This window comes from Selaginella moellendorffii, unplaced genomic scaffold, assembly GCF_000143415.4.
Source record: "Selaginella moellendorffii unplaced genomic scaffold, v1.0 SELMOscaffold_21, whole genome shotgun sequence".
NCBI lineage: Eukaryota > Viridiplantae > Streptophyta > Lycopodiopsida > Selaginellales > Selaginellaceae > Selaginella > Selaginella moellendorffii.
Window position 1 is genome coordinate 1,318,727 of NW_003314282.1, and position 21,683 is coordinate 1,340,409.

General features: G+C 49.4%; 8 protein-coding genes across 12 annotated transcripts; 2 read left to right on the forward strand and 6 right to left on the reverse strand.

Annotated features, from left to right (window-relative positions):
• Positions 1–3,220: 3,220 nt before the first annotated feature.
• LOC112347375 (serine/threonine-protein kinase-like protein CR4) lies at positions 3,221–5,388 on the reverse strand. Its single transcript, XM_024678109.1, has 2 exons — positions 4,148–5,388; positions 3,221–4,085 (listed from the first exon to the last, which is right to left on the reverse strand). Exons 1-2 carry the CDS (start codon positions 5,386–5,388, stop codon positions 3,221–3,223), a joined length of 2,106 nt encoding a protein of 701 aa, XP_024533877.1.
• A 585-nt stretch (positions 5,389–5,973) lies between these two features.
• LOC9637951 (putative receptor protein kinase CRINKLY4) lies at positions 5,974–8,197 on the reverse strand. The gene is made up of 2 exons (XM_024678110.1): positions 6,780–8,197; positions 5,974–6,706 (listed from the first exon to the last, which is right to left on the reverse strand). Exons 1-2 carry the CDS (start codon positions 8,195–8,197, stop codon positions 5,974–5,976), a joined length of 2,151 nt encoding a protein of 716 aa, XP_024533878.1.
• A 273-nt stretch (positions 8,198–8,470) lies between these two features.
• On the forward strand, positions 8,471–10,721 carry LOC9641672 (peroxisome biogenesis protein 19-1). Of its 4 annotated transcripts, XR_002992759.1 has the most exons (7): positions 8,471–8,568; positions 8,621–8,669; positions 8,711–8,936; positions 8,996–9,315; positions 9,390–9,486; positions 9,563–9,604; positions 9,720–10,721. XR_002992759.1 is itself a non-coding variant. In XM_024678263.1 (6 exons), exons 1-5 carry the CDS (start codon positions 8,529–8,531, stop codon positions 9,445–9,447), a joined length of 693 nt encoding a protein of 230 aa, XP_024534031.1. In that variant the 5' UTR covers positions 8,471–8,528; the 3' UTR covers positions 9,448–9,486; positions 9,525–9,685. The 4 variants fall into 4 exon arrangements, 3 of the variants coding, with proteins under 3 accessions (XP_024534031.1, XP_002973201.2, XP_024534033.1); XM_024678263.1 differs by lacking the exon at positions 9,720–10,721 and having other exon boundaries at positions 9,525–9,685; XM_002973155.2 differs by lacking the exon at positions 9,720–10,721 and having other exon boundaries at positions 9,563–9,685.
• On the reverse strand, positions 9,624–13,300 carry LOC9637953 (probable E3 ubiquitin-protein ligase LUL2). Of its 2 annotated transcripts, XM_024678262.1 has the most exons (8): positions 13,228–13,300; positions 12,682–13,142; positions 12,125–12,632; positions 11,929–12,070; positions 11,108–11,867; positions 10,753–11,055; positions 10,630–10,683; positions 9,624–10,576 (listed from the first exon to the last, which is right to left on the reverse strand). In XM_024678262.1, the coding sequence occupies exons 1-4, from the start codon at positions 13,285–13,287 to the stop codon at positions 11,933–11,935; spliced, it is 1,167 nt and encodes a 388-aa protein (XP_024534030.1). In that variant the 5' UTR covers positions 13,288–13,300; the 3' UTR covers positions 9,624–10,576; positions 10,630–10,683; positions 10,753–11,055; positions 11,108–11,867; positions 11,929–11,932. The 2 variants fall into 2 exon arrangements, with proteins under 2 accessions (XP_024534030.1, XP_002973403.2); XM_002973357.2 differs by having other exon boundaries at positions 9,624–10,683.
• Positions 11,516–11,836, forward strand: LOC9637952 (pollen-specific leucine-rich repeat extensin-like protein 3). Its single transcript, XM_024678111.1, has one exon. It carries the CDS (start codon positions 11,516–11,518, stop codon positions 11,834–11,836), a length of 321 nt encoding a protein of 106 aa, XP_024533879.1.
• Positions 13,301–13,864: 564 nt separating the features above from the next.
• Positions 13,865–15,200, reverse strand: LOC112347376. Its single transcript, XM_024678112.1, has 3 exons — positions 15,166–15,200; positions 14,856–14,902; positions 13,865–14,597 (listed from the first exon to the last, which is right to left on the reverse strand). The coding sequence occupies exons 1-3, from the start codon at positions 15,198–15,200 to the stop codon at positions 14,323–14,325; spliced, it is 357 nt and encodes a 118-aa protein (XP_024533880.1). The 3' UTR covers positions 13,865–14,322.
• Positions 15,201–16,222: 1,022 nt separating this feature from the next.
• On the reverse strand, positions 16,223–18,213 carry LOC9637954 (DEAD-box ATP-dependent RNA helicase 58, chloroplastic). Its single transcript, XM_024678279.1, has 9 exons — positions 17,966–18,213; positions 17,815–17,908; positions 17,645–17,758; positions 17,354–17,599; positions 17,133–17,288; positions 17,008–17,076; positions 16,865–16,954; positions 16,657–16,818; positions 16,223–16,608 (listed from the first exon to the last, which is right to left on the reverse strand). The coding sequence occupies exons 1-9, from the start codon at positions 18,211–18,213 to the stop codon at positions 16,351–16,353; spliced, it is 1,437 nt and encodes a 478-aa protein (XP_024534047.1). The 3' UTR covers positions 16,223–16,350.
• A 1,297-nt stretch (positions 18,214–19,510) lies between these two features.
• LOC9641674 (putative receptor protein kinase CRINKLY4) lies at positions 19,511–21,652 on the reverse strand. Its single transcript, XM_002973359.2, has 3 exons — positions 20,198–21,652; positions 20,012–20,125; positions 19,511–19,955 (listed from the first exon to the last, which is right to left on the reverse strand). Exon 1 carries the CDS (start codon positions 21,595–21,597, stop codon positions 20,200–20,202), a length of 1,398 nt encoding a protein of 465 aa, XP_002973405.1. The 5' UTR covers positions 21,598–21,652; the 3' UTR covers positions 19,511–19,955; positions 20,012–20,125; positions 20,198–20,199.
• Positions 21,653–21,683: the final 31 nt, after the last annotated feature.

The window sequence follows — 21,683 nt, forward strand, 5'->3', positions numbered from 1 at the left end:
CGCGATCGCCCCTTGCCAACAATGGGAATCACGATTCACCAATGGCACATCTAAAAGGAGCTATGAAAATGTGTTTTATTTATACATGATTGAATCTATTCACCTTTGGTCTTTTGTAGAAACTCCTGCTTTGGAACTGGACACAATCACAAGATCATTTTGATTGAAAAGAAAACTTCACGGGGTATCTCGAAAGAAGGATGGATATTAAGCTCGAGACTCAGAAAAGAAAATCGGAGTTTTTATTTAAAGCTGGCCGCCATAGATCTATAGCAGCACGCATACACACATGATCCATTTTACAGGTTATTACCCTATTGATCTCTTCACATGCAGCCCTATCCATTCTTGTGGCAGCATGAATAGTTCTTAGATGGCTCACACAGCGTTGTGGGTGGAACTTAGACTGCGAGGAAGGCAAAGAGTACCAGTGCTCCCAACCCAACGGATATGGGCGAATGCAAAGTCCTGAACATAAAATAAAAACATGACTCAGCATGGGTGAATATCTTTTCCAGGATAGTAGCCAAATATCATCCATCCCTTCAGAAACCACCGTTGCTGTGGAACAAGGCAAAGAAAACTTTGCTTTACCTTTTTCAGCAGCATTGACAATTGCGAGCAACACCAATGGCAGTAGTAGCATGCAAGAAATTCAAACAAGAGCTATGACTACTCTGAAGAAAACAGAAACAGTAGAGGCAAGTGCTGATACAATTGCCCTTCAATGTGGCTAACTTGTAGGAGACGTTGTCTCAGTAATAATTGATTGAATTATCAATCATAAAATTAAGATTAGATTGAGTTCCTAAAGACCAAAAGAAAATACAAACCTGTATTATTTTGTGAGATGTAGAGCCAAATACTGCAGAAATGAATGAAAAAAATGAGATAAATGGAACCAGGAAAGAAAATTGCAATATTAATGAACAGGAAAAAAACAAAGAATTATCTCTAGCAAATAGCTTGGAGTTCCATGGAAAAAAAGAACTTCTTTTTTTCTTTTTTCAAAAAAATATTTTAAATTTTATGTGAAAGAAGTAGAAAAGAAAGAGGAGGTAAATATAGGGAAGAAAAATTTCATAAAATTTGTGGTTATATTTGGGTTTTTGAAGTTTTGGTTTTCAGGAAAAACTAAATTATTATTTTAAATTTAACACTTATTTTTATATGAAAATTTGAATTTATTTCTTCCTTAATTGTAATAAACATTAACTAAAAAGAATAGACTTTTGTGAAGGTAGCTTTTTTACCCTATAAAACTTAAAATATGTTATTTTTAGTTAAAAAATTTTGAGCATTATATAGAAGCCTTTATTTCAGTTTTAGATTCTACTTGATAAAATACATATTTAAAGTTTTATTCTAAGTATAATATTTCTATTTAAAAAAATAAAAGAGTTTTATTTTATCTTTTTTTTATAAAGATTTCAAGTTTCATATGGAAGAAGTAAAGAAGAAAAAAAAGTCAAGTGTTTGCATTAATTTTATTCAATAAGCATTGTTTCATTGTCTCATTAGTTTTTTTATTAGCTTTTTGTTGGTTTAATGAGAGCTCTACACTAATAAATTTAATATAGAGAATAAAATGAAAATATATTTTATATATTTTCAAATTTACAATCTCTTTTTTTATCTTACAGGGTTGGAATATAATTTTACTTGAGGTCTTTATACTCATAGTTTTATATGAAAGAAAGTAAAATTAAATTATTATTTTAAAACTAATATTTATTCTTTATAAAAAAATTTAAATTTATTTATTCTTTGATCACAATGAACCTTAACTAGGATGGCCTTTTCATAAAACTTAACAAATAATTTAAGGAATCATTTATAGTAAAGATTGTTTTTTTATTCTATAAAACAATTAAATTATGTTTTTTCTTTGTTTTTAATTAAAACAGATAGTGGCCTTTTCTTTAGTTTTAGATCCTAATTAAGAGTTATAGATTAAAAATATAGCAAGAAAATTTCAAGGTATAGTTTTCCTATTTAAAATAAAAAATGAACTTTTTATTCTTTTTTTTGGAAGATATGGAATTCAAGTTTCATATGGAAAAAATAAAAAAGAAAAAGGCAAAAGTAGGGAAGAAGAAGAAAATTATAAAGAGTGTGGTTGTGCTTAATATTTTTGGATTTATAACATTCATATGAAAGAAACTAAATTATTATTTTTTAAATTTAATATTTACTCTTTATAGAGACTGATAAAATTTTCTGAAATTCACTTAGATTTATATTACCAAAAACTACCTAAATAATTTGTTTAAAGTCTTATTAACATATATGTAAGAAGGTAAAATAAAATTGTTATTTTAAAAGTAATGTTTATTTCTTACAAGGATTAATACATTGCAACCCCAAAACTTCTCACTCTTACTACCATGATGTGGGCAGTCACAATGTTAGTGTTGTTTACACTACATATGAACTCTTTTATCACCTCATAATGTTTCCTCTGTACAGTTGCTCCACTCTTGCCAGCACCACACAAGAAGGATAGAACTGAAGAATCAGTGACACCAGGAGCACAGCATATAAGATTAAGAAACTCCAAACTACAAAACACAAGGCTATCACATGGGACAGCATTAACTCATGGAGGAGATAGGACGTCACACCAAGCAAAAAATCCCACGAGAACTGCAATCTGCCCCAGGTGGTCCAACATATTTGTGGGGCGTGAGGTTGTTATATCCTGGGAAGTCAAATTGTTAATATATGTTGACTGTGGTAATGTAGCTGGTGTAAGGGACGTTATATACCATATTAGCTTGGCACCATGCCTGGAGAACTTGCCACGTCCAATATTCAAGGTGCTCTGTGCGCAAGGAATCCAAGTCCAGCCCAAAGGAGGAAGTCCAGCTTTGAAAGTCATGCCACCATCCTTTTTGACGTGAGTTCGCCATCTCCTGTGATTCCTGGATGGCAGCATCCGCTATTTTCTGACGGTGCAGGAAGTACCCACTACAGACGTATGTGAGGCAGCGTCTCCATGCAAGGATCTCCAGTGGAAGAAACCCAGATCATCCGGTAGCAATTGCCTGGGACAAAGAAAGTTCTTAAATATTAGAGAGCAGCCAAAAGGAAATACAAACCTGTAGTGACACTGCTGATGGATCTGAAAAGCTTCTCAAAGGAACGGGCTTGTTTGTGAAACGGACACAAGAGACTTAGCCAATTCTCACAGAAACTGCAGAAATCAATGAAAACGATGTCAATTCTCCAAAGGGAGAAAGAAAGTCACAGTACCAGAGCCAGGATTAACAACCATAGCTTCAAAAATCTCCTTAAGGCTTTTGACATCGACAGTGGAAGAAAGAGGAGAAGTATCACCACCACCAGGAGGAGAAGAAGCAATCGCTTCCAATACTTCCTCTAGAGTTTTGGCGACTTGAGTCATGGATGGCCTCTGCTTGCCTTTGAGCCTTGTACACTCAAGCGCCAGCTTTAGCACCCGGAACAGTGGCTCGGGTTGCAAAGGCACTGCCAACCTTGGATCCAACACCGAGCTCCACTCGTCACGTCCCACCAGATCGATCACCCAAGCTACCAGGTTCTGGATCTGTCTCGATAGATCAACCGGCTTACGGCCGGATAGCAACTCGAGAAGAACCACTCCAAAGCTATAGACGTCGCTCTTGAGCGTGAGCTGCGAAGAGGTCCCATACTCGGGATCCAAGTAGCCGGGAGTTCCAACTATTGTCATGTTGCTCAGGTGCGTTGCATTGTCTTGAGGCCCGCACAGCGAGATCCCAAAGTCGGAGATGTGTGCGTTCCAGTCAAAGTCGATGAGAATATTGGCCGACTTTATGTCCCTGTGGATGATGCTGGGCGATGCATACTTGTGGAGATACTCGAGGCCCCGGGCAGCCTGTGCCGCAATTCTTATCCGGCTCACCCATTCCAGAGGGCCGGATCTAGAAGTTGGCGATTGGAATATGTTGTCATGGACAGTTCCTCGAGACATGAACTCGAAGACGAGGACATTCTCTTCTTTGCAGTATCCAAACAAGTTTACCAGGCAAGAGTGGTGAGTTCTAGCGAGAAGTTCCAGCTCCTTGTCAAACATGGCATCACACCTGTATAAGTTTCCAGTTAGAGCAAGCTTTCGCTATATAAGCTCGAGGATTCAAGTACTTACCTCTCGCAAGCCTTGCCTCGCTTGATCGCGACTTGGTAGCCATTCTCAAGCACTCCCTTGTACACCGTCCCGAAAGCACCTCTCCCCAGGATCATCTCCTCGCTGTAGTTCTTTGTCGCCAACTTGAGTTCTTCTGCGGAGATAGAAACAACTCCATTGCCAAAATGCTCGTTGTTCCTGGTGGACAAGACCCGGAGCTTGCCCTTCCTTCTCCTGATCCGGCAGAGGTAGCTCCACACAGCTCCCATGAAGATGAGAGCAAGCGAGAGCGTCGCCGAGACATACAAGACCACGACGAAGACACTCTTGCCACCCTGCCTCTTGGCGTCGCGGCCACTGCCAATCTTGACGCTGCCACACTGTCGATCGGAGTTCACACCGCACGGAGAAGTCTCTACGTTGCCCCCGACGCAGATGGAACAATCCAAGCACACCTTGTCGGACAGAGACGGGCACTGCGACGAGGTCTTGTTCATCTGGAACTGGTTCTTGCCGCACTCGCCCATGCACAAGGCCTGGCTTGCATTCAAGTTGACGATCTCAAACTCGGCCACATTGTTTCCCCAACACAGCAGCTTTGCGGGATCGTCCCGCGTCACCCCGCAAGTGTGGAAGTTCCCAGCCGAGATGGAGGAAAAGGTGGCGGACTTTGGAGCCTGGAGCTGCCGCAAGTGATCATCCCCCCAGCACATCACCTGGTGATTGTCCGCTCGAATCCCACACGTATGCGAGAGGCCTCCAGCGAGAGACGAGAACTTCAAGCCAGGAGGAACGAGAGAAGATCGCCCATGATGGTCTTCGTCCCAGCAAAGAGCATCCATTGTGGAGCTCGTCAGCCCACAAACCGATCGTCCTCCCACGAACACTGACGCGAATCTCTCGTTCTTTGCCTCTTGAATGCTCTCTGGAACGCCGCCCCAGCAGTGCAGTGCGCCATCTTGAGTGAGACCACAAGAGAAATTCTTTCCCGATGACACCGACAAGAAGTTCTCCCCTGGAGGGCTGCCGTTGTTTCCCCAGCAGTCGGCTCTACTGTCGCTGCTCCGGATCGCGCAGCAGTGGCTGGAACCGCAGCTTATGCTCGTGTAGCTCACGTTTAGCAGACGAGCTGGGAGTTGGAGATCGCCCCAGCAAACTGGAAAGCGAGAGCCATACTCTAGGCCGCAAGCAAAGTTGTCTCCACCAGAGATGGCGAAGAGCTTCTTGTCTTTCAGCTCCACTTCTGCTATGTCCGTGCCCATACAAGTTGGTGTCAAGAGTTCCGATTCTAGAACGCACACAGAGAAAGAACCTGGCTGGACGGATGGAGGGCGGGCCGAGATGGAAGCTATGGTGCTCATGGAGCCAAAGCCTGCGGTAGGAAGGACAAAAAGAGATCCCAATGATCCCAGCAAGAGAATAGTGATCGCCCATGGAAATTTCTTGCGAGCTAGCATGATAATCTACAGAGAAAACGCTCGCGCTCGCATTGGTCGCTCATGGAAGATGGAGTTAAAAAGCAAAAGAAAAAAGAGAAAGGAAACAAAAGCGTTGCGCATTGCTGAGACCGCCCAAGGTGTGTTTCTTTGTCCTGCGTCGAGGAGGGACGTAGCGGACGATTGTCGAGTCCAAACGCTTCCACTCTGTGCTGGGAAAATCTAAGAACCATTCCAAGGAACTTTGTTTTGGAACTTGGTTTTGGAACTTGTATCTATTTTTCCACATGTGGAAGATAGCTCTTAAGTCGATCGAGCGATACAAACACACCATCTTTCTCTTTTTCTTTCTCCCTACAACGCTTCAAGCTTTTTCTTTGCTCCAGAGAGAAAAGAAAAGAAGCAAACTATCTAGGAGGAGATGGAAAGAAGAGGAGTTCCAGCCATAGCTTCCACGATTTCCTCGAGCCTCTCCGCGATCAGCGTCATAGATGGCCTCTGCTTGCTCGCAAACTTGGAGCACTCTAAAGCCAGCTTCACCGCGCGATAGAGCGGCTCTGGTTGCAAAGGCGCTGGCAAGCTCGGATCCAGCACCGAGCTCCACTCCCTGCGTTCCACCAGATGCAGCACCCAAGCCACCAGGCTCTGAAACTTTCTCGACGGATCCACCGGCTTCTGGCCGGAGAGCAGCTCCAGGAGAACCACTCCAAAGCTGTAGACGTCGCCCTTGGCTGTGATCTTGGAGGAGAGGCCATACTCTGGATCCAAGTAGCCTGGCGTGCCGACGATTGTCATGTTGCTCAGGTGTGTCGCGCTGCCTTGAGGTCCACACAGTGCCAAGCCAAAGTCGGAGACGTGAGCGTTCCAGTCACGGTCGAGGAGTATGTTTGCAGTCTTGACATCCCTGTGAATCATGCTTGGCGACGCATACCTGTGGAGATACTCGAGCCCCCGCGCAGCCTGTGCCGCGATTCTCATACGGCTTATCCATTCGCAGCTAGAGATGTTCTCGAGAAGTGTGCCTCTGGCCATGAACTCGAAGACAAGAAGCTTGTCTTCCTGGCAGTAGCCCATGAGGTTTACCAGGCAAGAGTGGTGAGCTCTCCCAAGGAGCTCCAGTTTCTTGTCAAACATCTCATGCGAGCTGGTAAAAAGAAAACCAAGCTTTTGATAAGTTGTCCATCACAAGAAGGAACTTCAAAACTCTAGTAGCTTACCTGGAAGAATTTGCTCGCTTTACAGCAACTTGGTGGCCATTTTGGAGCACTCCCTTGTATACCGTCCCAAAAGCACCTCTCCCCAAGATCATCTCCTCGCTGTAATTGTTTGTTGCTGCCCGGAGTTCCACTGAAGATAGAGAGATCACTTCCTTCCTAAGCCGCTGCTTGTTTGAAACAAGTTTCTCTCTGTACTCCTGACAAGCCCAGACTCCTATGAACGTGATTCCAAGCGACAAAGTGACGACCAAAGGCAGCATGATGAAGAACAAACCCGTTGGATTTCTCCTCCCTGGGCCATTGAAGCTTGCTGGTAAGTTGTTTTTGCCGATTATCATGCCACACTTTCGATCAGAGTCCGCTCCGCATGGAGAAATCTCAAAGTCGCCACCGACGCATGCCGAGCACTCCAAGCACACCTTGTCAGACAAAGACGGGCACTGCTGCGGAGAGGAGGTCCTGTTTACCCGATACTGGTTTTTCCCACACTCGTTCGTGCACACCGCCTGGCTAGCATGCAAGTCGATCTCCCGGTACTGGACGGCGTTGTTTCCCCAGCAAAGAAGCCTTGCATTCGCATCCCGGGTGACCCCGCAAGTGTAGATGTCTCCAGCCGAAATGGCCGAAAAGGTGGCGTCCCTGGGAACTTGGAGCTGCTGAGCCTTGTTCAAACCCCAGCAAACCACCTGGTGATTGTCCGATCGTATCCCACACATGTGGTGATATCCTCCTGCTAATCTAGAGAACTTGTAGCCAGCGGGAACCACGAAAGCCGACGAGTCCTGCCCCCAGCAAAGTGTTTCCCCTGTGGAGCTCGTCACCCCGCAGATCGTATAGCCTCCCACGAACACCGACGTAAAAATCTCGTTTTTGGGCTGTGGAACTTGATCCGGCACGTATCCCCAGCACAGAACTTCTCCATCTTGCGTCACCCCGCAAGAAAAATCCACCCCGGAAGACACAGATACCAGGCTTTCGTCCTCCAAAAGGGCAATCGCTAGCTCCTCTCCCCAGCAGTCCACTCTACTGTCATTGCTCCGGATGGCGCAGCAGTGATTTGCACCGGAGCTCAAACTCGTGTAGCTAACGTTTTGGAGAAGAGCTGGGACCTGGAGCTTACCCCAGCACAGTGGAAAGCGAGAGCCATAGTCAAGTCCACAGGTAAACCGAGCTCCACCAGAGATGGCGAAGAACTTCTTCTCTGGAGGAGGCATCTGCGTGACATGCGTCTCGTCGATACAGATGGGTGTCAGGACTTGGGCTTGCAAGACACATATCGGGAAGGAGCCACTTGGATCGTGGAATGGAAGGCCCCTTGTTTCCATAGAACTGATCGTGTTCATGTAGCCAAAGCCTGTCGTGGAAGCCACAAGTAAAAACCCGATCATGGCAAACGATAAGTTTTTGGGAGCTAGCATGGTTTAAGGATGGAAATCAGAGGAGAATGGAGGATGGCCAGATGGAGCAAGAGAGTTGCCTGGGAAAGGAAGTGAATGGCGAGAATCACTTACCAGGCGCTGTTGCGATCTGTCCTCCATCGCAAAAAAGGCTGCGGCGATTTGTCCCGAGCCATCCCAAGCATCGGGCGTGGAGAATCGCCGAATGGCGAGCGCTGGAGCGGCCACGGCAGCGGCGGATAAATCCTAAGAACCCTAAACCCTAGAACATAGTGTGGCGCCAAAATTCAAAATCGAGGCAATTCAAACTAGGTCGCGTGTTCGAGCCTGGCCAACAGCGGTAGGGTTTTTCATGGCGGGCACGGATGAATCGCTCGACAGCCTCCTCGACAGTGAGTGCCGCAGATGGAATTCCTGGTTCTCTGATCGCGATCGTGATTCCAGGTGCTCTGGACGATCTAACGAGGGATTTGGCAGCGAGCTCAATGACAAGGTAAGGAGAGGGCCAGTTCCGATTGAATCTGGATATTCCAGGCAGAGTGAAGAGGCGCCGGTCACTCCGAGCGAGAATCCAGCGGGTCTGGGGAAGGGATTGCCGTCATTGCAACAATCCAAGAAGAAATCCATGGCGAAGGCGGCACCACCGGCCGATCCATTGGCCGCGACGCTAGAGAAACTCGCTGAGACGACGAAGAACACGGTCAATAGCATCGATTCACAGCCGGACGAAGGCCTTTTGGAAAGTCTGCTAGGAAGACAGGTATCTCTCATTTCCTTCTTTGTTCTTGAGCTAAAGGAATGTTTTTTTTTCTCTTCCAGGACTTGGAATCCTTGGTGGGGAATTTTATGCAGCAAATCCTTTCCAAGGAAATCCTCCACGAGCCAATGAAGGAGATTGGCGAGAGATATCCTTCTTGGCTAGAAGCCAACAAATCCAAGCTCAGCAAGGAAGATCACGACCGATTTTCCAAGCAGCACCAACTTATCCTGGAACTTTGCCGAGTCTACGACACCACTCCAGGCGATTTCGACAAGATCACGGAGCTCATGCAGAGCATGCAGGGCTGCGGACAGCCGCCAGCTGAGATTGTCGCGGAGCTTGCTCCTGGATTGCAACTCGGCGAAGATGGATTGCCACAGTAAGTATATAGCGAGAGCTAAAGTTTTCTTTTCTCTTCTTCGTTTGCCCTTTTGATGAACTTTCTTCGTCCAGGCTGCCTATTCTCCCTGGAGAACAAGGAGGCGAGAATGCAAACTGTAGCGTAATGTAGATGGGATGCGACGTACCACCACGCTGAGGCCGTTGCAAGGTACACTTTTTAAAACGTTTTTCTGGTAATAAGAGCAGCCATTTCCTTCTTTGTCTGCTTTCCTTCCGCTACTAAGCTCAACCGGAAAACAAGAAGAGAACAGCATGCAAAGATGATGGTACGTATGAGCGCGAGCGTTAAGGCCTTTGTTTTTTTATATAAGCACATACCTCTCTCGGTGGAGTTTTACCGTGACTCAGCGATGAGTGTTGCTAATCTGCTGGTCGCTCTAGTTTTTTTGCCAGCAGTTTCATCTCAGTGGCATTTTCCTTGGCACCATCGCCTCCCGGGACGCAATCCATGGCCGGTTCCTGTTCGCCGAGATCCAGACTTGCAGTTCTTGAGGCTGTCGGGACGAGTGAGTTGCAAGCGTTGCTTCTCGTTGGCTGCGCAGGGAGTTCCAGGTATCTGTTTCTTCCACTTCTTTCGTGCTGTTTCCATTCTAACTGTGAGAGACATGTTTGATGAAGGCATCCGCGTGACAGTGTCGTGCGGCTCCGCCTCGGCCGAGAGCGAGACCAGCTTCTTTGGAAATTTCTGGATCGACGTTACTTTCAACCGGAGGAGATCCAAGAAATGCAAGCTTGGAGTAGACAGCGACTCCCTGCCAGAGTCCTGCCGCCCGGAGTCCGCCGTGGAGGAGATCGACGTCTCGGGGCTCCGTCAAGGCTTCGATTTCTATCGCTGCAGCAGCTTTAACTTCGAGTCCCACTGCAACCATGGTCATCCACACTTGCCAAAACCACAGCCTCCTCGCTTTGTTCCACCACCCTTTTCATCGTTATCACCGCCGCCACCCGTCCCATCACCACCACCACCACCATCTCCCCCACCACCATCTCCGCCACCACCGCCACCACCATCTCCGCCACCACCATCACCATCGCCACCTCCACCACCGCCACCACCACCACCACTACCGCTACCGCTACCACCACTTCACCCACTTCCACCGAGAACCATCGTACCACCACCATCACCGCCGCCGCCGCCACCGCCACCACCACCCTGCTGATCTAACTAGTTTCCTTCTCGGTCTAGATAACCTTCCACTGTAACTCTTTTGACGTTCCAAATCTAGTCTACAATCCTGGAACACAGGAAACTATTAGAAGAGAGGGAGAGATTTCTCTTGTTACCAACCTTTGCATGCCAAGAGAATGGATTCATCGCGAGGACAGCACGCGCTATTGCGCTCTACGCACAAACGAATAAACAAAAACGTTAGAAACCTTGAGTCACGAAGTATAAAGGATGAGAGCATACCTTAGATGTGTGTCCAAGTGACTCCGACTTTAACCATGAGGCTATCTCTCGCCTCTTGGCTGCTGCTCACTCTCTTCTTCGCTCTAGCGAGCACGCAAGCCTCGGAGCTATGGAGAGATTCTCGAGCTCTTCACCACCACCACCACCACGAGCAGCATCACTCCACCACGAGCTTCGCCGCAAGCGTCCTCTGCTTCGACTGCTTCCGATCGATCAAAGGCATCGCAGGTACGTACGCTTTCGCTTTCCAGCTTTGTAAGAACACTCCTGACTTCTCCCGGCAGGTGTTCGCCTCGTTTTATCCTGCGGTGACGACTTTGAGATCAATGAAAAAACCGATACAAATGGATCTTACCACTTCAGCCTCCGTCAGCCGAGCGTCACAAAGTGCAAGGTCCGAGTCGACAAGTCCTCCTTGCCAAAATCGTGCTCGAAAGCTCTTCCCCGCTATCCCTCCTTGAAGACCCTCAACATCAGACACCCGTCAACACTCCGGTTCGCCTTCTATCCCAGTTCCTGTGACATCGACCGTCCCACTGTTCACCATCATCGACACCATCACCATCACCGTCGTCATAAACAACCCCGTCACCTTCCTTACAATCCACCACCCCACCGCAAAAATTTACCACCACCACCACCACCAGTGCACTCACCGCCGCCACCAGCCAAGCGGCTCATAATTCGACCGCCGCCGCCAGCGACACCACAAGCTCTTCCGGATCCTCCACCACCCGTCCAAGCTCCCCATTCTCCAGCACCCATGGAACTTCCTCATTCCCCGTCACCTCATGACTTCCATTTTCCCGAATACTTCCATTCTCCACGGACTCTAGAAGCTGTTACTCATCCTGTAGAAGCTCCACGCTCTCCAGCATCGGTTGAATTTCCTGGTTCTGAAGATGGACATCTGGTTGCGCGTGTGCCTTCCCTGGCCCCTTCGCCATCGACACCAAGTCCAGTTCTCCAAGCTCCTCCACCGCCTGTAGCCGGAACACCGCCGCCACCTGTAAGGCGGGCACTACCTCCTCCTCCAGGACGCGGCAACATTTGCAGCACGGACGATACACGAGCCCATGCCTGAGTAGAGCACAGAAAAGCTCTCGTAGAAAATCCTGAAAGATAAAGAAGAATCCTTATACTCCTGTCTGTTCCAAAGAAATTTGAAGAGCTCACCGAGCTAGTCGAGTCTATTCTCCAAGTCATCGTCCTCGGCTCTTGGAACTTTTATTTCCAAGAGCTTGTCAACTACACAACGGCAAATCGGGCACCGCTGCGTTTGGAATCGCAAAATCCTGGCGCATTCGGAACACATACACTGCACCATCCAACAGAGTTAGACAAGAAAAAAAGGCTCAAAGAAAAGATTTACCATGTGCCTGCAAGGTAGCAACGCGGTGTCTCGACGGTTTGTGAGACAAATGACGCATTCCCTGCCTGCGTGTTTGTCAGGATGTCCGTCACCGGTGTTTCCAACACCATATATCTCCTGAAGCTCGTAGCGTGTTCCTTCAACCCAGATGATCTGCTTCAACACTCGAACTCCATATTGACCGCTAGCCTTCCGTTCCAAAAGAACGTACGTTGTCTGTGCGTGTATACTCCGCGGCAGAGGGCCACCGACTGGTAACGAGGCATCGCTCGACTGCTCCTTTGGCATCGACTCCAGTCTGACAACCAAAGAGAAAACTTCATCTTTCCCGTCCTTGGATAAGTCGTCAGCCTCAAAGAGAGAGAGATTGACACCTGATCCTGGAAGCTGACAAAACCTCTGTCCCAGTCCCTTGTCAAAGGTGACACGCTGAGGCCGAAACAAATGCGGCTTCAGAGGAACAAGGCTAAAGTTCGGGCCGGGGCCAGCGAGAAACAGGATCGAAGCGCTGCACATAACAAATGTTGCTGGAGGTGAGAAAGAAACGAAGTGCTTACCTCCCAGGAACGGCTGCATCGAATAAAAACGACACCAAGTGCTTCCCCGCGTTCTCTTTATCCTCCTCCAGCCGCAGAGTTCCCCTCTTCAAGTTCACATCGTTTCGGATAGTGATGGCCTTTTGATGAACTTGCGGAGGCACCATAACAACACCCAGTCCATGCTCGGACAGCCTCATCAAGTACTGTCCACTTCTGTATCCCTGCTGGTAGAAGAATGGGAAACGAAACTCCGGGCTCCGACGCCTTTGCACCTGACTAGTTCCGGACGTGCTCGGACCATTTCCCATGGCCTCCGTGACAACCACGAACGAGCAAAGAGCCGCAATGCATACCCTAGAGCGGCTGACGTGTATCGCACTTTTCGACATGAACCGTCGATATCCAACGGAACTCTTCCGGTTCCCGGGACCGTGAAAACAGTTTGTTGTAGTTGGGGGGAACCTAACGCGTCCTTTCACCTGCATGCGAAAGTTATGGCGTCAGGACAATGCCAAGCACGCAAATACTATTAGATTGAAATGGCTGCCGCTATAAGAAACATACCTCGAGAGAAAAAAAAACCGGGAGCGTTGACAATGGCCAGCATTCGCCTCGTCGTCGCATTTCTCTGCCTCTTGCAAGCTGCGTCGGTAGCGCTGAGTCGAGAAGAGCTCGTCTACGTCAGGGGCAGCGTCGAGTGCAAGACCTGCTCTTCCTCCGAGGAGCCGACTCCGCTCTCAGGTACTTGAAACTTTTCCCGAGCTCTGGAAAACTCTTCGCTGATTTTGTATCCCCATACCAGATGTAACCTTGAGGCTCTCGTGCGATGGAGACACCTATTACCAGAACTCCCACTACCGAGGGCGGTATGTTTTCGACGTCTACGCGAGGAAGAAGATGAAGTGCAGGGTGTCCGTGCTGACTTCCACCCTCCCATACTCTTGTAGTCGAGCGAAAACTAGTCTCCACCGGGACGTAGAAATCAGTGCCATCAGCGGGACGACTTTCGTTGTCAAAAGGTTCGTCTTCGGCCCTCCCGCTTGCGTCACCCATTCGAGCAAGAGCTCTCACCACCACCCTGCTCATTCTCACCACCACCACGGGCACCACCACTGGTACCACCATCCACCGCCTCCGCATCACCACGCTCCTCAATCTCCTCCTCCTCCTCCTCCTCATCATCATCATCACCACCAGCACCACCAGCACCACCACCGCTACCGTTTTGATCACCCCAGCAAAGGCTTCTATCCTCCCTCCAAAGGTTCTCACCACCATTCCCCGAGGAGTAGCTCTCCTGGAAGCCACGACCAGCATCCGGCTCCTCCTGGTCACAGACACGGACACGGCCGCGGTCATCAGCAGCACCTAGCACCACCGCCTAGCAAAGTACCGGCACCTTCATTCCAAGCGCCAGCTCCATCTCCACCCAGCTTCCAACCTCGACAGTTGCCCCCAGGTATGACTTCTTTCACCTCTTTCGAGCTGACACGATGTTGCGGGTGCAGCGCCAACCGCGACTGCTCTTCCACCGCCGCACGGACAAGTTCTTTCGCCGCCACCTGAGAAGCCCATTGTTGAGGCGAACGTTTGGCCGCCACCCGGTGCTAAAGCTCCGATTTCCTCGACTTTCATCCGGCAGGTCACTGCGCCACCACCTCAGCCGGAAGAAAGGGTTGGAACTCCAACGCTGTCGCCTCCGCCCGTGAAGAGTGCTGAAACTCCAGCTTCGCCACCTCTTCCAGAACAGCTTCTCCTTTCTCCACCACTTCCATCGGCTGTTCTTCCTCCAAAATCATCCGAGGCAGCGCTTTCGCCAGCGTCCGATTCCACTCCACCAAAGGACATTCTGCTGGTTCCTCCCGAAGGCTCAGTCTCGGTTGTCCGACCACCGTCCTTCATTCCTTGATTCTTCAGTACGACTCGATACTCTTCTACGTAGAAACAAAAATAAACACAAGAAAGAATAAATGCTCGAGAACACGAACGAAAGCAAGAAAATTTCTGGAAGGAAGAATGCGAATGAGAAGAACTACTACTAGAATCTCTAGAAAAATATTCAAGAGAAAGAATTTGCGAAGAAACACGAATTTGGAGCAAGAATTCTGCAAGAAAATCACATAAAAGCCAGATTTCCTGATCTAGAATGCAAGATCCGGCGAGGATCGAGCAGAGAATCGTAGGCGACGTACCTGGCGCCTCGCTCGCGTCCCAAAACCCTAGAAAAAGCCCTAATGCGCTCTTACACCCAATAAGGAAAGGACAAAGAAGGAAGAAAAAAATGCCGAGCTATGGCAATGCAAAGATGGTGGCAGCGCGAGAGCGATGCTTGCACGGCTATCGATTCGTGGCGAATTAAAAACACTGCCAAATCTTGAGCGGGGAAGGAGGAACAAAGAAAAAAAAAGAGCAAAGAATGAGAAATCTAGAGTTTTTTTTCTTGCTCTCGCTGATCGTCGTGTCGGAAGCAGTGACTCAATGCAACACCACGATCCCTCTAACCGCGGAAGAACTCGCTGCCTCAGCTCCATCGCCATCGTTCTCCTCCTCTGCCAGCAGCGATCAGTCGCCAGGATCCGGAAGCACAGCTCCCGGACAATCCGGAAGCACCGTTCCCGCGCAATCCGGAAGCACAGCTCCTGGAGGCACAGCTCTCACTCCCCCACATCCTCTTTTGGTTCCTCGCCCCGGCGATCCAAAGCCGAATCCCATTCCGCCCAAGCCAAGATCGTCATCGCCCACGACTCCATCGAGCTCCGACGCAGCAGTGGCGCTGTCGTCCGGGCAGGAGGATGTGAGCTTACTCGCCCCAGCGCGAGCTCCAGAGGGATCTTCATCGTTTCCCGCGAAAGCTAGCGCTCCAGCTCCTGGATCATCGACCCAGCCCAAGGAAGAACTCTCCACCACCACCGCAAAAGGAGTTCCTCCTCTTCTTCCATCATCTTCCACTTTCGCTCCTCTTTCTCCTCCTCCAGCTTTTTCTCTTCCATCGCGTAAATTCGCCCCTTCTCCGGCTGGAACTCCTGATCCCGAGGAAGAAGTTCCTGTTACAAGCAGTGGTGATCGCCACAAGCATGGCCACGGCCATCACTGCCGCCAAAGCAAGATCTTGATTCGCGGCCAAGTTCTATGCAAGAAGTGTGGCGATGATGGCAAAAGCAAGCCACTCTCCGGTAACTTCTTCCTCTTCCCTCATCATTTCACGTATGCATGGAAAATTCCTTCGCTCCAAGACGTTTCCAAGGATCAAAGATCTTTGGTGTTCTTCAGTGATCTAACTCTCCGAGATCATGCGCAGGGGTCACGGTGGCTGTGGATTGCTCGCACTCCAGCTTCGTCACCACCACGGACAAGCACGGCAAGTTTAAGATCCAGTTCCGGCATCCACTTCGCGGTAGCATGGAGAATTGCGCGGCTTGGGTGGAACTCTTCACGCTGCCTTTCCAGTGCCAGAATCGCCACTCTCGCCTGGTACGCGGCACTCTAGCCTTTGATTCCACGGACCACAATGACGTGCTCGTGTATAGCGTGAACTCTCTCCTCATGGAATGCTAGAAGATCAAGTCCAACTGTCCATGGATCGATCGATTATCAATAACAAGAATAAGAACGAGAAACTTACAAAAACTAGACCGATCCATTTGTAAAGATCCATGTTTTCTGGAAAGCTTGCCCGAGTAGATCGTGTCACTTCACGAGCTCGAAGTTGCAATCGATCTCGTTCTCCAGCTTGCGTATCACAAACTCCTCTCGCTCGCTTACCAGCGTCGTGACCACGCACTGCTCGTCTTCCAGCGGCTTGCGGGCTGTTCGTCCGGCGCGGTGGATGTACGCCACGGTGCTCGAAGGCAGCTCCAAGTTGTAGACGTGAGTGACTTCCGGGACGTCGAGTCCTCTGGCAGCTAAGTCCGTCGCAAACAGTAGGAACTTGCTGTCTTTGAGCTTCTGCGTGGATGGTTTTAGAGATCGGAAGCAGCTGGTACACAAACTTACCCGAGAGTTTGCAAATCTCGCGTGGATGTTCATGCACTCCTCCAGTATCAGCAGCTCCCACTGGCTTGCCTCCGACTCGGGCATTTCTTCCTTCTTATGCTCGAAGAAATCTAGCATTGCTCTTGTTCTGGGAACCAGCCCCTCTCTCTTCCCCTTTTCTGACTACAGCAGGAGCCTTAGTACGACAATAGCAAAGATGGTGACTTACTTGCTCATTGGCGAAAACAAACGCTGCTTTTGGAGCGTCGGCCATGATGGTCGCATGCAAAACACTAAGTTTGTCTTCGTTTCCACATATCTGTAGGCACAGAAAACAAGTTTGTAGAATTCATATTGTTAGGGAGAGCTTACCACATATCTGTGAGAAAGATTGGATGGCATTTTCACTTCTGGACGGACGTAGATATGTGCGATCTTGGGCTACAAAAGAAGAACAAAGCATTAATGGATTGAACTTCGAGTCGTGAAGACCTTACCTTGGTCCACTTGTTCTGGACGCAATCGTGGATAAACCGATTGTGTTGAGGCACAGTGGCACTGGCAAAGATGGTTTGCCGCTTTTCCGCAAAAGAATACTTGGTGAGAAGATTCGACACGAGAATTTGAGTTCCTTTGTGCACAGCCGTATCTACCTGTGCTGCAACCAAGGAAGACACTGCTTAAACACATTCCCATTCATCGATTAATTTTATTCTACCTCATCGACCACAATTGTGGACACGGCGTTTAGCTTCAAGTTTCCAGTCTCGATCATCCTGCAAACTGTGAAGAGCGTCCCAATTACTAGCTGAGGGGGAGCAGCTCTCAGCCACTTCTTTTGCCTGCTTGAGGTTCCACCGTCGAGTAAAGTCATGACGCTCACTGACGTCCGCTTTGTGGTGTCTATCTCATCAGTTTCTTCCAGGACTACACCACCACCAAGCAATCTAGCAACTTGAGCCACCTAAAAGAAAGGATAAGAAACATCAAGTAAAATCACTTTCCTTACCTGAATACCAAGTTCTCTAGTGGGAACCACGACAATAGCTTGTACTGCTGATCTCTGGCACGAGATCTTGCTCAATATCGGCAGCATATATGCTAGAGTTTTGCCGGAGCCTGTCTGCTGAAAGCTTAGTAGAAAGAAAAAAAACGGATTAAAGCAAGCATTGTACGCACCTGTGCGTGGAGAATACAATCCCGTCCCTCGAGTGCCACTGGAAGAGCCTCCATCTGGACTTGCGTTGGAAATCTAAGCCCAGCTTCTTCTGCTCTGGAAGAAGAAAAAATTAGAAATTCCATTTGAAACGCCCTCAGGGAAACAAACTACCTGTCCAAGACATGAGAAGGCACCTTGCTCCCACAGAGATCTCGCAATGTAGGCATCGCGTCTACTCCTCCAATCCCACAAATTTCCTCTCGATCCATCAAAGCCCTGGCGCATTTTGCCCGCGCCGCCAAGGGCTTTCTCACCTGGAACGGCCGCGCAGGCCCGATAATTTGAGCTCCAGATATCCTATCGCATCGATAGCGCCAATCGATGCCGATGGAATGCCGCCATGGATGCAAGCACTCCATTCCCGCCTCGCTAAAACCCTAATAAGCAAACTTATCACTAAGGATATTCCTGGCATCATTTTGAACGTGAATATTCTTATAAGGTGCTTTGATTCGATTTTTACTCAACGATTACAAAAGTATTTCCCGGATCACCCAGCCAAGCAATCCATGATTGATACATAGATTTCGGTGAGATTGGTGTCACAGATGCGAGGGATAGTAGCACGATCCATAGCCTAGTGCCAAAGAAGTAGAAATTTTAGTAGAATCGAAGGAAGGATCAAACCAAAACCCAGAAAAGAAGAAGAAGAAGAGATCTTACTTGGATCATGCGTGGTCACGGTGGCTAGAAACGAGAAGTTGCAAGATCCATAGGCCTTGTTGTTCTTGAGGTAATAGTTATTGAAAGCGTAGGAAGCGTGGCCCCTGGAATTGTCTGGGAGGAAACAGGGCTGCCCGGCCATGATGTTGGCGCAATCCGCCTGTCCGGGGCCGCACACCCAATCCAGCGCGACCTGGAGCTGCGCGAGGCTCGCCCGGCGCTGCGCTATGCACCATGTCGGAGGAGGAGGCGCTCCAGCGTCCTGGAACAGAGCACCTGTGGACAAGAACCAAATCCACAACTGGGTCAGCGAGATCGGAGGTTTTGGAGGCTGGGGAGTGGATTCCAGGCAAGAATGCAAGTGCCCACAAGGCGATCGAGCAGGAATCCAGTCACCCAGAAGCGAATTTGCCCCCGATTGGCACACTGCCCACAAGCAAATATCTCGTGGCCAGATCAAGGCTTAGATGGCGAATTGGGGCGTCTATGCGGAAATGCAGCTGCCCAGCAGCTCTGATCGCGCGGATTCGCGATGGGAAAACCAGGAAATCAATCAATGCCGAGACCCAAGAAAGATCCTGATAGCTAGAATTCGGGGAGAATGTTTTGCGGTGTGTACCTGGTACCATTGCGAGCACAAGGAAGATCGTGGCTACTACCGCTGATCTCATTCTACGCTTTTTTTTTTTTCTCTATCGTGCTTGCGAACTCCTCGCGGCCTGGAAATTATAAGACCCTGTTCTTAAAGGCAAAAGCAAACAAAGTTGGGGGCAAAAGAGAGGGAAAAAAAGAGAGAGGAAACGAAGAACTTTGCGCCATGGGTTAAATTCTTGGCGGTGTATGTCGGTGTGTAGAAGCAGCAACAAAAGCATGGATTTGTTCTTCCTCCTCCATTTCCAATTTGGTAGCGAAATTTAGATTTAGGGCTTTCTTTCGTCCTCGTTTCGTTTGTCACTTTCTCACGATCAATTGAGAGCTGCGGAGCGCACAGAATTTGCGAGTCAAATCACTCCTTTTTTTGCTCTCCTGGCACAAATTTTATTCGGTGCTTCTCACATGGTTTCGGTGGGCCGCCGGACGAATATCCCCTCCCTCTAACAAATTTTAACGGAGTTTCTTGGCGCGCTCGCGAGAATTCTCGATGCCTTCTGCGATGCCGCGGAGCTTTGATGAAAATCACTGTAGTCTTTGTTGGAGTTTGCTAGCTGGAAGTCAATCAATCAAAATGGCCAAGAGATCTCAGCTGTAGCATCGCATCAGGCTTTAAAGGCACCGAATAGAAAAATCCGAGCTTGAGAATCAAGAGCAAAGAGAACCATAGCTTTTCCTACCTGAAACAATTCTTTCTTACCGTAAGAATGAGAAGATGGCTGACATTCGAGAGCTTGAAAACCAGCTCAAATTCTTCCGGACGCCAAAAATTATGGAGCTAGCAGCACTGACACAACAATGTGTTAGATCTACCTATGAGAACATGGAAACTGGAAAGCTTACCAACAAAGGTTGACATTCCCTTTCCCTTTCCACGATTATTTACGTAGTTTTTATTTTCTCACTGGTACCGACCGACCGATCTGACGCTTCGATGTCAGCTCGCAAAACTTTGCCCTGCTTTGGCAGAAAAAAAGTTCGATGTTAAGTACCAACGAGAAAAAGGAAAGCAAGTTTGAAAGCGCTTACGATTAGGTTGTGAAGATTGTAACCAAAGAGATGATGATCACCAGCATTACTCCGGTCACGTCCCGGTAACGCTTGAAACTTTGATCAGAGTGCTCGACGCCCGGTGGTCGAAAGGTCACGTTGCCAGAATCCAAAGCAGCTGGCTCCGAAGCTACAGCGGCGGATGGTTGCGGTCCCGAGATCGACAAGCTCCGCGGCGCTGGACAAGTTCGCCGGCACGGATGATCGCGCATCTCCCTCGAGAAACACCACTTGCAGCTAGAGCAGCTCCTGTCACTGAAAGGAACGCAGGGCGATGTCTCGTAGCTCCCAGCCTTGCACCTCGCGCACGGCAAACAGATCTTCTCCTCGGGTCCGGCGCAGTCCTTGACGTCGGTGTTCATGAGATCGTACTGGTCGTGCTCGCAATCGGCCACGCAAAGTCCATCTTTCACTCGGATAGTTTTCGGAGCTCTGGCGCTTCCCCAGCACAAAAGTTGGCGCTCGCCCAGGGTCACCCCGCAAGTGTAGAAATCCCCTGCCGCTATCGTGGAGAACTTTAGATCCGATGGAACTTCCAGCTGACCGTGCTTGTTATCCCCCCAGCACACCACCTCGTGAGAATCGTCTCGGATCCCGCAAGAGTGGTCGATCCCGGCGGCTAGAGTCGCAAAGGAGAGACCCTTTGGAGGATCACACTGGCCGGACTCGTTGTTCCCCCAGCAAAGAGCCTCGCGGCTCGCGAGCAAAATGCCGCAGACGTGAGTTCTTCCAGCGAAGATCCGGAAGAACACCGAGTCGTGAGGAATCACCTCCGTGGTGTTGCCGGACTTGGAGATCTTCCCCCAGCACCTCGGCCGCCTCGTGGAAGCAACCAATGCGCACGAGAAGTAGTCCCCGGCAGTGATGGACACCATCTGAGAGGGGCGATCCGGGCGGCTGATCTGACCGAAATCGCTGGCGCCCCAGCAATCGATCTGGCCTGGAGCGGTGGAGGAGGAATTGGACCGCACAGCGCAGGCGTGCCAACCGCCACAGCTGATCTCCGCGTAGCTGACGTTCTTGAATTCGTCCGGGACATCGCTGCCTGGCGATTGCCCCCAGCAGAGAGGAGACCGTGAATCCGCCCGGAGGCCGCAAGCGAAGTAGGCGCCCCCATTCATCGCCCAGATCAGGGAATTCCCTGGCGGGGAGATGTTGCTGTCGATGACAAAGGTACCCCAGCAGAAAGGCTGCATTGTGCCAGCGCGGAGAACGCACAGCGCGAACGAGTTCTTGGCGTCAGTGAAGCTGCCGCGCATCGCCGCCAAGGTCGTCATGGCGCCAAGGGCCAGCGCCGTGTCGATCCCTAGCCCGAGCAGCAGCGCCAGCGCCAGCAAGCTCCCACAGATTTCCAGTGGCCTGCTACTGCAGCGCAGCATTGTTGCCCTGATCAATCCAGAGCCTACCCTGGCGCTCCGAGCTCCATGAAGAACCCTAAACCATTTGCCCTAAATATTTTTCCTGG

Excerpts from the sequence above, each read along its gene's own strand:
- LOC9641672 (XM_024678265.1), top strand. The coding sequence starts at position 9,453 with ATGCGACGTACCACCACGCTGAGGCCGTTGCAAG. Across the intron at positions 9,487-9,524 it reads CACGCTGAGGCCGTTGCAAG|CCATTTCCTTCTTTGTCTGC; the intron begins GTACACTTTTTA and ends TAATAAGAGCAG.
- LOC9637952 (XM_024678111.1), top strand. The coding sequence starts at position 11,516 with ATGGAACTTCCTCATTCCCCGTCACCTCATGACTTCCATTTTCCCGAA.
- LOC9637954 (XM_024678279.1), bottom strand. The coding sequence starts at position 18,213 with ATGGAGTGCTTGCATCCATGGCGGCATTCCATCGGCATCGATTGGCGC. Across the intron at positions 17,759-17,814 it reads ATTGTATTCTCCACGCACAG|ACAGGCTCCGGCAAAACTCT; the intron begins GTGCGTACAATG and ends AGCTTTCAGCAG. Across the intron at positions 17,289-17,353 it reads CCACAATTGTGGTCGATGAG|GTAGATACGGCTGTGCACAA; the intron begins GTAGAATAAAAT and ends GTTGCAGCACAG.
- LOC9641674 (XM_002973359.2), bottom strand. The coding sequence starts at position 21,597 with ATGCTGCGCTGCAGTAGCAGGCCACTGGAAATCTGTGGGAGCTTGCTG.
- LOC112347376 (XM_024678112.1), bottom strand. The coding sequence starts at position 15,200 with ATGGCGATGGAGCTGAGGCAGCGAGTTCTTCCGCG. Across the intron at positions 14,903-15,165 it reads AGGCAGCGAGTTCTTCCGCG|CGCATTAGGGCTTTTTCTAG; the intron begins GTTAGAGGGATC and ends TGGGTGTAAGAG. Across the intron at positions 14,598-14,855 it reads GGACGCGAGCGAGGCGCCAG|AAGAGTATCGAGTCGTACTG; the intron begins GTACGTCGCCTA and ends GTTTCTACGTAG.
- LOC9637953 (XM_024678262.1), bottom strand. The coding sequence starts at position 13,287 with ATGCGACGACGAGGCGAATGCTGGCCATTGTCAACGCTCCCGGTTTTT. Across the intron at positions 13,143-13,227 it reads CGGTTTTTTTTTCTCTCGAG|GTGAAAGGACGCGTTAGGTT; the intron begins GTATGTTTCTTA and ends TTTCGCATGCAG. Across the intron at positions 12,633-12,681 it reads GATGCAGCCGTTCCTGGGAG|CGCTTCGATCCTGTTTCTCG; the intron begins GTAAGCACTTCG and ends TGTTATGTGCAG.
- LOC9637951 (XM_024678110.1), bottom strand. The coding sequence starts at position 8,197 with ATGCTAGCTCCCAAAAACTTATCGTTTGCCATGATCGGGTTTTTACTT. Across the intron at positions 6,707-6,779 it reads AAGCGAGCAAATTCTTCCAG|CTCGCATGAGATGTTTGACA; the intron begins GTAAGCTACTAG and ends TCTTTTTACCAG.
- LOC112347375 (XM_024678109.1), bottom strand. The coding sequence starts at position 5,388 with ATGGGCACGGACATAGCAGAAGTGGAGCTGAAAGACAAGAAGCTCTTC. Across the intron at positions 4,086-4,147 it reads CGAGGCAAGGCTTGCGAGAG|GTGTGATGCCATGTTTGACA; the intron begins GTAAGTACTTGA and ends AAACTTATACAG.